Genomic DNA, 9,869 nt, shown 5'->3' with positions numbered 1-9,869 from the left:
ATTCAAGATTTAAAACACAGTTAATTCTTTAACATGAACACACAACAAGAATCAGAGTTAAATTTTTTCAAATGAACACCTAATAAAAAGATCTAAACACAGAGTCCATTCTTTTAATTTTCATCATCTTGATCGTCTTCATCATCTTCAACAACAACAACAACAGTAACAGAAAAGAAGAACATAAAAAATCTTCATCGTTCATCATCTTCATCGTCAAAAACCTAGAAAAAACGGAAGAAAAAGGATTATTTTCATCATCGTCTTCATCACTTTCATAAGCAAAAAAAAAAGAAGGAAAAAAAAGAGAGAAAGTAGATCTGAAAAAAGAGAAGAGAGAAAACAAATCTGAAAATGATTCCCTTCTATCTTAATAATTGAGTATATATATGGTCCAAAAGGATATTTTTGCCACTATCAAAAGACAATTACATCATCCATTGACGTCATCCCGCATGGATATGTCCATCCTAGGACCAAACAACAATATATATTTTAAAAAAGGACCAAACGGACAGTTGAGCAGGTCAACATGGCCAAATTATCTTTGTTATATTATTTATAGGACTAAATGGTAGTTTCTACTTTTAAAAACAACATCTAACTATCAAGCTCAATGTCAAACACCTCAGAATTTCTAGGCTCAGTTTCATCTAACTATCAGGCTCAATTTTAAACACTGCAAACTTCTCAGACCAGCTTTAAATACTACCACCACTTGAAACACGCTCTGTTTTAAATACCGTCCCAAGTTTTAAAGTTTGTTTAGTTTTAGGCTCTGTTGTAAAGTCCGCTCAAACATAGGATACCAATTTCCCACTGCTTACAAACACCAAAATGCTAATTTAAAATGCTATATATACCATATGAATTTTACATTTCGCACCTCGTAGATTCGCTTATAGCGCATTGGGATGGGCATCCAAAAATAATTTTTTGATTTTTAAAAATTGAAAAGCAAGAAATCAATTTGGATAAAGAATTTTAAAACGATTTTTAGAAATCGAAAAGTTAACTTTTTGTCATTTCTATTTCTGACTTCAGCTTCTGGAAAAGCAAAAACACTCCTACATCTGGTATCCAAATGAACTCTGAGAGTCAGATTATATTTTGGATGCCAAAGTGCTTTTCCACCAAAAATCAATCAGAGACGTCTAGCCAAGCTTAAACTTGATCGACTTTGTGGGCGTTGTGGCTTTGAGTTTGCCAAAAGGATATGTATTGAGCTTGAAATTCTTTTTACCCTCTTACAAAGGATAATATCGTCATTAAAACATTTCTGGAACTCTGGAAAATGTCACTTATCTATTGGAAGATAACTAACATCACAGAACTCAGATTCTCCTCCAATCGTGTCTCCATGTAGAGTTTCTTGACTCAATATTTTCCGGGAAATTCTTAACTGGGAAACCATGGTTTCTTCATCTTTAGGGACTTTGCAACTAAACTCTAGCTTTTCTCTTTTTCTATCCCCAAATCAAAGGGTTTACTCAAATGGGTCCATGCGTTTTCACAGGATATGGAAACCATCTGCGTGTTTGGGTGCAAAACCCACTTTAAGAGATGGGAACTTAAAGATTAATGGTAATGAAGTACTGACAAAGGTGCCGGACAATGTACTTGTAACACCGTGGACTAATGGTTCGGCGTTTGTGGGTGCGACGTCCAAAGAGACTAGTAGCAGGCATGTCTTCACGCTTGGAGTTCTTCAGTAAGTATTCTATTCTCAACTTAAGATTTTGTTATTCAGACTATGTAATTGCTGGTTTATTAATTTTAAGTAGTTTTTGTACAGCAATAAGTTTTTAACATCTCCATAATCAGTTGGGTCACATAGGATTGCTAGATTATTGCCACTGTTCATAGCGGGGAATTTTGTTCCATTACCCACCAAATGCTAATTTGTGGTGCATTTGAACATTGCACATCAAGTGGTTTTAAGAATCCCAGTGTATGCTTATTTCCAGAAAGAAAGTCATATCTTAAATGACTTTTGCTATCCTAGCGAGTGAATGCAATGTTGTCCTTAACTCTGGTTAGGATGTGAATTAGGTTGAAAGGTACCTTTTATCGGGTAATTACTAGATAAACAAACTTTTGTATTTGTGCTTCAGGGATGTCAGACTATTGTGTTTGTTCCGGTTTAAACTTTGGTGGATGATACCACGAGTAGGGAATTCAGGCAGTGATGTTCCCATTGAGACACAGATGTTGCTCTTAGCAGCCAGACCAGCAGAAGAATCTGTTCAAGGATCTACTGGGAATACATCCTATGTATTAATTTTACCTGTGTTAGATGGTGAATTCAGAACTAGCTTGCAGGGAAACTCCGCCGACGAGCTCGAGTTTTGTGTGGAAAGTGGTACGCTCTTCTGAACTAAACGGCATATACCTTAATCTTTCTGTATGGGGTTGTAACAATTTGCAGCCGACAAGAAGAGGTTGAATATAACTCCTAGTTCACGCTTTAATTTACATTCTTACAGGTGACCCAACTATAGTTACATCTCAATCTCAAAAAGCAGTTTTCGTGAACTATGGTGGTAATCCATTTGAGCTGATGAAGGAATCTATGAAGTAGGTCGGCTCCCACATCTTATGATTCAGTTTCAGGAAGTGTTAGAAATGTTTTAGATTAACACTATTGCCATGGGATCCACACTTGATCCTCAGGCTGTCAAAAGTTTCAACGTGGAGTGCATATTCCTTGGTATTTCCCTTCCATGGATAGTTATTGACTTCTGAGCTCATGCAGGATACTAGAGAAGCATTTGGGAACCTTTGCTCTCCGTGAATCTAAGAAGGCAAGAGGCTTCACCTCTTCCCATTCAGCAGGCTTTTCCTCTACACTACTATCTCAGACATAACAGATGTAAAACTTGGGTTCTTCTCTTTAACCAGATGCCTGGAATGTTAGACTGGTTCGGTTGGTGCACCTGGGATGCTTTCTATCAAGAAGTTAACCCTCAGGGAATTAAAGAAGGACTGAAAAGGTTGTTGAGTGTATTTTCATTCGATAATGTTGTTTGGAATGCAAATGTTCAACGCAGTTTCTTAGTTGTCCTATGGGTTTTTTCCTTAACAGCTTATCTGAGGGAGGCACTCCAGCGAGATTTTTAATTGTAGATGATGGGTGGCAAGATATAGATAATGAGTTCCAAAAGGATGGTGAACCAATGGTTGAGGGATCCCAGTAAGTTTTTTCATTCCCCCTTCACATGTCAATAAGAAATTACTGTTCCTCTGAACTTCTGATTTTATTATCATGGCAAATTACAGGTTTGGAGGCAGATTGGTCAGCGTGAGAGAAAATAGTAAATTTCGTACAGAAGGAAATGAAGCTAGTGATCTGAAGGGTTTTATTGCAGACATTAAACAGAACTTCGGCTTGAAGTATGGTTTCTTTGCTCACTAATTCCAGTTGCTGCTTTTATGTTTAAACTTAAAAGTCTCTGCTTTTTAATCTTCTGAAATGAATGGGCATAGGCTCCTTTCAGAATTGAAATGAAACCTACAAACCTAAGTTAAAGTTCAACTAATATGTTAATATTAGCTTAATTGACAAACAGTTTGTGTGATCAGATCGACTGGTAGCCATGAATCTCACTGTCAAGGCCCATCGATCCGTCAGTGAGCCAACTCACATGTAGTTTTGGTGGTTTAATCAACTGTGTTATTGATAGGGTTACATAGAATTCATATTCACTATAAATTATGAATGGAAACTTAGACCTTGTTCACCTCAAAATTGTAGGTATGTGTATGTATGGCATGCACTGATGGGTTACTGGGGAGGAGTTCATCCAGACATGCCTGAGACTAAGAAATACAACTCAAAGCTTATCAATCCTACTCAATCACCTGGAAATTTAGCAAATATGAGGGATTTATCAATGGATTGCATGGAGAAGTATGGTGTCGGTGTGATTGATCCAGATAAAATATCTGAATTTTATGACGACCAGCACAGCTATCTTGTTTCACAGGATGTAGATGGGGTCAAGGTTGATGTGCAAAACATACTGGAAACCTTGGCGACTGGTTTAGGAGGTAGAGTTTCTCTCACACGGCACTTCCAGCAAGCGCTTGAGAAATCAATAGCTGCAAACTTCCAAGACAACAGCATAATTTGCTGCATGGGTCAGAGTACAGATTCTGTTTATCAGTAAGGAAACTCATTCAGCTTGATTTCACTTTGATTAAAATTCTCTTAAGAAAATTGGTTATTTTATCTGACTGAAGCTTTAATTTTAGCTCGAAAAGAAGTGCTATTACTAGAGCATCTGATGATTACTGGCCAAAAGACCCAACAAAACAGACATTGCACATTGCTGCTGTATCTTTTAACAGCATCTTTCTTGGCGAAGTGGTGGTTCCTGACTGGGATATGTTCTATGTAAGATCCAACCTTTGAAATCGTATGATGCTGCTTTTACTTTTTCCTTACATCTCGGGCCTAACCATTACCCTCGGGGAATGTTTCAGAGCAAGCATTATGCAGCTGAATTCCATGCAGTTGCTCGAGCTGTTGGGGGTTGCGGAGTTTATATTAGGTAGGATTTATGAGGGAAAAAATGGAAAAGAAAAATAGAAACCTGAGACAAAAATGCATTACTATCTGTGGACGAGAATATTGAGAACATGAAGTGTTAAGAGATGTACCCCGATGGGATCTGGCATCAGAGATTCTTTACCTAAAGATTAATCACAACCATTGTAGCCACCCTTATCTTTTCTTTTAGGAATATTATCCAATTAATTCATTTTTGTTCTCACTGTGCACTGCAGTGATAAACCTGGGCAGCATGACTTCACAGTACTTAAGAAACTTGTACTCCCCGATGGGTCAATTCTTAGAGCTAAATACCCAGGGAGACCAACCCGAGATTGTTTATTCACTGACCCTGTTATGGATGGAAAGAGGTAATGCTTTCTCCTTGAATTTTGTAGCTTATAATATGTATTCTGAATCTACACTCCCTGCTGAAAGTAGAAAATTCACTGTGCGCCTCCAATTTTACTAACCTAGATTGTTCAAGAATCAATATACAATTGAAAGTAACCACTTAGTTTTTGTTTTCTGGTTCATGACTGAAGTCTTCTGAAGATTTGGAACCTGAATAATTACTCTGGAGTTCTGGGCGTATTCAACTGCCAAGGAGCTGGGACATGGCCTTGCATGGATGATTCTACCACTGTTCAGAGTGATACTAGTCATGAATTAACAGGGCAGATCAGTCCCAGTGATGTCGAGTATTTTGAAGAAGTTTCTGGGGATTCATGTACAAATTATAGTGCCGTCTTTTCATTCAAAACAGGTAAATGTGACCTTCAACACAATTTATGATAAAAGAAATACGGATCTCTGTTGAGCAAACAGAAGTACTTGGTAACTTGCCTTTGTTGATATAAATGTTGTGCACTCTGCACTCTTCCCTTTACTAATCTATATCAGTGTAATAAGTTATACATATGGAAATCACCATTATGGAACTTTAGCTTTTAGGTGGCAATATAAGCACGTTTACTGCACAAGATATCAAGTCATATAACATATTTTTTTCTAACATATTCGTTATGCCCATGCAATTCAGGATCTCTTTCTAGATTGCGAAGGAAAGGATTTCTGGATGTGACGTTGAAGATCTTGCAATGCAATATTTTTACGATATCTCCAATCAAGGTTTTTTTCCTCACAGTTGCATCTATACAAGTTCTCATAGTACATTTCTCAAACCATAACCTCGCTCTGTCCTGGTTTTGTACAGGTTTACTCTCAAAATTTCGAGTTTGCACCCATTGGGTTAATAGATATGTACAATTCTGGGGGAGCAATTGAAACAATGAATTTCTTCGGTGATCCACCAAATGGTAGAATTAACATTAAAGGGAGAGGTTCGGGTCGTTTTGGAGCGTATGCAAGCGCAAAACCAAAAATGTGCACTCTAAACTCTGAAGAAGTGGACTTCGAATACAAAGGTGACGATAACTTCTTAACATTATCAGTTCCTCACGGCATCAGTCCTTGGGATATTGCTATTTACTTATGACCGATTCTTTCTTTACACATTTGATAATATGTATAATACGAAAACATTATGTCACAACTCATAAGCATAATATATGAAAAATGCAACTTTAGATCAAATTGGGATATAGGCACTATAGGACCAAGTGGAAGTTGCCAACGTCCTTCGGCTAGGAATTCATAAAGAAGCCAGCAAATTTATCGACGGAAAGTGCAGTTGTGTTACTGTATGTGCTATAGTTCTATTAAGCTTAAGCTCGCATTTGCTACTGGATTTTGAGCTGGTACAATGGCCTGTTAGCATTACTAGAATCTAGAGAACGAAATATATATGATATTTATATTTATATATTTACTGAGAAAGTTATCTGATTACACCACTTTTTCACATAAATCCCTCACTTTTTAGAAATATTACAATAGGAATCCTCATTCACTGGGAATATCTCTCGAGTCTTCTGTGCTTGTGTTGAAACTTTTAACTGGCCCTCAGAAGCGAAAAGTATCACAGGGAAGGTCCTTTCTCAAATCAACAGGATGCCTCTGATAAAATCTGATCCACTTTCAGTGGCAAACCATTTTGAAATTCGACGTACGGATATGCCATTGACTGGTCAGCACCTTCAGGTTTCCATCTATAAAGATTCAGGAATTTAAATTGAGATTAAAAGCTTCAGAAGAAGCTCATTAAGAATAACTACAGATGGCATAGCTTAAACCCAAGATTAAACACAGATTTACTGAGTAATTTTTTACCTGAAATTAAGAACAAGATGATGGAGAAAGAATGCAGTTTCAACTTTAGCAAGTTCAGATCCTGGACAGAATCTTGGTCCTCCACCGAATGGAGTGAATTTCTTGCATGTTTGGCTCTGATTCTGAAAATTTTAATATAAAAATTAATCAATTATTAATGGATGATTTAAAATAATAAATATTATACTATTTCTAATATACTTTAAACGCTCCAATAATAAAGCAGCAATTTGAGCTAAATATTAAGAAATTTAAACATAAGATGCTCTGATTCGATTACAAATTTTACAGGAAAAAAATAAAATAAATGTCACTGATTTATTGATAAATTAACAACTTAAATTACTTTCAAAATAACTGAATAAACAGATGATTATAGATTAAAATTGTTAACTAGTGAATTACCTCCCATCTCCAAGGACGGAACTGAAGAGCATCATCACCATGAAGAGATGGATCTAGATGGACTGCACTAAAAACAGGTAGGACCTTCCAACCAGATGGAATTATATAATCTGAAAAAATAAAAAAGAAACAAAATTATTAGAAATCAATAATTATTAAGAAGAAGCTTTAATTATTCTTCTTCTTTTTGAAGCTCATGCATGCATATGCAATATGATTTATTGTAAAGGAAATAGTAGTAGCTGTTTAACATGTAAATGGAGATAATGCAAATCCCAGTATATACCTTTAAATCTGATGTCTTTGAGAGCTTTTCTATGCACAAATTTGACAATGTTCCCACATCTCAAAGATTCACTAATTACCTAAACATTTTCAAAAAAACAAGTACATTTAACACCAACAAAAACAAAAAGCCACATTAGCCATTGTTGACAACACAGTCTAGAAAGTTTTGTAAAGCTAGAGAGAGAGATTCTTTTACATTTTGAGTAAATTCCATTTTCTTATAGTCTTCCCAATTCAAGTACTCATTTTCCTCCTTGCCTCTTCTTATGTTTTCATGTTCCACCTGTAAAAAAGACAAAAACAACAAAAGGTAAGAATTTAATATAAGATTTGATTATAGGTTGAGAGTGAGGGGAAGAGGGAGAGCAATGGGTTACCTTTAATTGTTGTAATGCAGATGGTGAGTGACCAAGAAACTGGACAGCCATGGCCATCAGGAGAGAAGTAGTTTCATAACCACCAAGTAATGAATCAAGAACAAAACTCACTTTCTCATCCTCAGACAAAGTGTTAACTGATATCAGCATATCAAGAAAATCACCATTATTCATCTTAGAACTATTATTATTATTATTATTATTATCACCCTCAATAATTCTACATTTTCTTCTTTCTTCTACCATTGCTTTGACAGTAGTAGATATCCTAGTCCTAGCTTGAACAGCTCTTGCATATGGGGTTCCAGGAATATACATTGGAAAAGAGATCAATCCTTTCATAAAAGTTAGGAAATCTTCTAATATCTTTGATGTTTGTGGATCATCTGGTGTTAACCCAAGGATCTGCTTTACTATAACATTGAATGTGAACTGCAAACAAAAAGATCATAAAGATTAGCAAAGATAAACACCTGAACATTAAAATTTTCTTATGGTGATTAGTCTCCAATCTTCAAGAATATATAAGGTTTTGGTTACCTTTCTAGCTTCTTCACAAAACAAGACTTGTTGCTTTCCTTTCCAAGTATTTAGAATTTGGATAGCTGTTCTCTCAATGTCATTTAAGTATTCTGGTTTTGATTTAGTTGTTCCAACCAGTGTAAGAGCCATATTTCTCAGCCTTTTATGTGTTTCTCCCACAACCACAAGCATGGAAGAACTCCCAAGTACTCCATGAATGGGTTTTGGATAACTGCATTGGAACAATTTGTCTTCATTTTGAAGTATGAAGTAGTTGAGTTCTTGATCACATGATACAATTGTTGGGGAACAAAACAAATGGGATTTGAACACTTTGCCATACCTGAAAACAGCAAATAATTATGCATTATTTATTATAAAAAACTAATTAGGATCAGTAATATATGTTACTGAATGAATGGTCTATAGTGTAATTTCTACCTTGTAATGTGTTTGTGAAGAAAAGAGCCGATAGAATTGGAACAATGAGGTTTTAAGAAAGAGAGGGTTTCACCGAGCAGAGGCCACCCAAAAGTACCCTTTGGAGTGGGAAGACCAAGATTCAACAACAAAGGCAAGAAATGGTTGAAGATGACACCCAAAACAAATCCAACCAGACTAACTAAGAGAAAAAAACAAACACCTCCAACCATGGGGAGAATCAGTGATATATATCTATCAAGACTATATGCTCAACTCGCCGGCCCTCTCACTATCTACCGGTCTCTTCTCCAGATATATATATATATATATATATATATAGATGTCTCTCAGTTTTAGTTTTAGTTTTAGTTTTTGAGTTGAGTGGGATGAAAATGAATAAGGAGATATGATGACTACTTGAGTTGAGACTTAATAGAGAGAGTTAAAAGAGACTCTCTCTCTCTCTCTCTCGCTCGCTCGCTCTGTCTTTATCTCTATCTCTATCTCTCTCAAAGACTTTGCAGCTGATATGAGATTGCAAAATACGATGGTGTGGGTTGGGAACAAGAAGGCAAGAAGCATGCAAAAGCTAGTAGCATCAAATTCCCATACATAAAAGATAGGACAAACAGAGAGAAAGAGAGAGGGAGAGACACTACATTAATTTATTAGTATAAGGGGCTGGAGCTGGAGGAGCTAGGCAGAGCAGAAGAAATCAAATAGGCTTTTATGCAGATGATGATGATGATAAGTTACAGTCTTCGATGGTAAAAAATAAAAATAAAAATGCTCAGAAGCCTAGGAAATGAAATCAACCTAGAAGTCTAGTCTTGGATATCTAGATACCCCCTACTAAGATGGAGCCAGACACAGTGACAGACTAGAGAGAATGACCCATACTCATATTTTTATATTATTATATTATGAAAAACTTAATTAATCTCATCAATCAAAAACAGTGGATGGCAAACACAACAAAGAATTCTACTACAGAGGTATTTTAACTAGTGAAAATAACAGTGATTACTATTTCAAGAGTGGTATTCTATGGGTAAAAAGTTCAAATTTGC

At 36.0% G+C, this 9,869-nt stretch overlaps 2 protein-coding genes across 2 annotated transcripts; one reads left to right on the top strand and one right to left on the bottom strand.

Moving 5' to 3' along the window:
• The first annotated feature begins 1,283 nt into the window (after nt 1-1,283).
• On the top strand, nt 1,284-6,148 carry LOC113301530 (probable galactinol--sucrose galactosyltransferase 2). Its single transcript, XM_026550309.1, has 14 exons — nt 1,284-1,711; nt 2,115-2,362; nt 2,487-2,577; nt 2,756-2,804; nt 2,902-2,993; nt 3,086-3,193; nt 3,280-3,393; nt 3,755-4,165; nt 4,255-4,396; nt 4,486-4,553; nt 4,789-4,923; nt 5,098-5,318; nt 5,595-5,683; nt 5,769-6,148. The coding sequence occupies exons 1-14, from the start codon at nt 1,413-1,415 to the stop codon at nt 6,048-6,050; spliced, it is 2,349 nt and encodes a 782-aa protein (XP_026406094.1). The 5' UTR covers nt 1,284-1,412; the 3' UTR covers nt 6,051-6,148.
• A 256-nt stretch (nt 6,149-6,404) lies between these two features.
• Nucleotides 6,405-9,471, bottom strand: LOC113301538 (cytochrome P450 724B1-like). The gene is made up of 8 exons (XM_026550316.1): nt 8,818-9,471; nt 8,395-8,719; nt 7,855-8,286; nt 7,674-7,760; nt 7,476-7,554; nt 7,190-7,299; nt 6,785-6,906; nt 6,405-6,663 (listed from the first exon to the last, which is right to left on the bottom strand). The coding sequence occupies exons 1-8, from the start codon at nt 9,027-9,029 to the stop codon at nt 6,558-6,560; spliced, it is 1,473 nt and encodes a 490-aa protein (XP_026406101.1). The 5' UTR covers nt 9,030-9,471; the 3' UTR covers nt 6,405-6,557.
• Nucleotides 9,472-9,869: the final 398 nt, after the last annotated feature.

Source organism: Papaver somniferum, chromosome 1 (genome assembly GCF_003573695.1).
Source record: "Papaver somniferum cultivar HN1 chromosome 1, ASM357369v1, whole genome shotgun sequence".
Taxonomy (NCBI): domain Eukaryota; kingdom Viridiplantae; phylum Streptophyta; class Magnoliopsida; order Ranunculales; family Papaveraceae; genus Papaver; species Papaver somniferum.
This window is presented reverse-complemented; position numbering and strand designations above follow the sequence as displayed.

Excerpts from the sequence above, each read along its gene's own strand:
- LOC113301538 (XM_026550316.1), bottom strand. The coding sequence starts at position 9,029 with ATGGTTGGAGGTGTTTGTTTTTTTCTCTTAGTTAGTCTGGTTGGATTT. Across the intron at positions 8,720-8,817 it reads CTTCACAAACACATTACAAG|GTATGGCAAAGTGTTCAAAT; the intron begins GTAGAAATTACA and ends TGCTGTTTTCAG. Across the intron at positions 7,555-7,673 it reads AAATGGAATTTACTCAAAAT|GTAATTAGTGAATCTTTGAG; the intron begins GTAAAAGAATCT and ends GAAAATGTTTAG.
- LOC113301530 (XM_026550309.1), top strand. The coding sequence starts at position 1,413 with ATGGTTTCTTCATCTTTAGGGACTTTGCAACTAAACTCTAGCTTTTCT. Across the intron at positions 2,578-2,755 it reads CTGATGAAGGAATCTATGAA|GATACTAGAGAAGCATTTGG; the intron begins GTAGGTCGGCTC and ends GAGCTCATGCAG. Across the intron at positions 4,397-4,485 it reads CTGACTGGGATATGTTCTAT|AGCAAGCATTATGCAGCTGA; the intron begins GTAAGATCCAAC and ends GGAATGTTTCAG.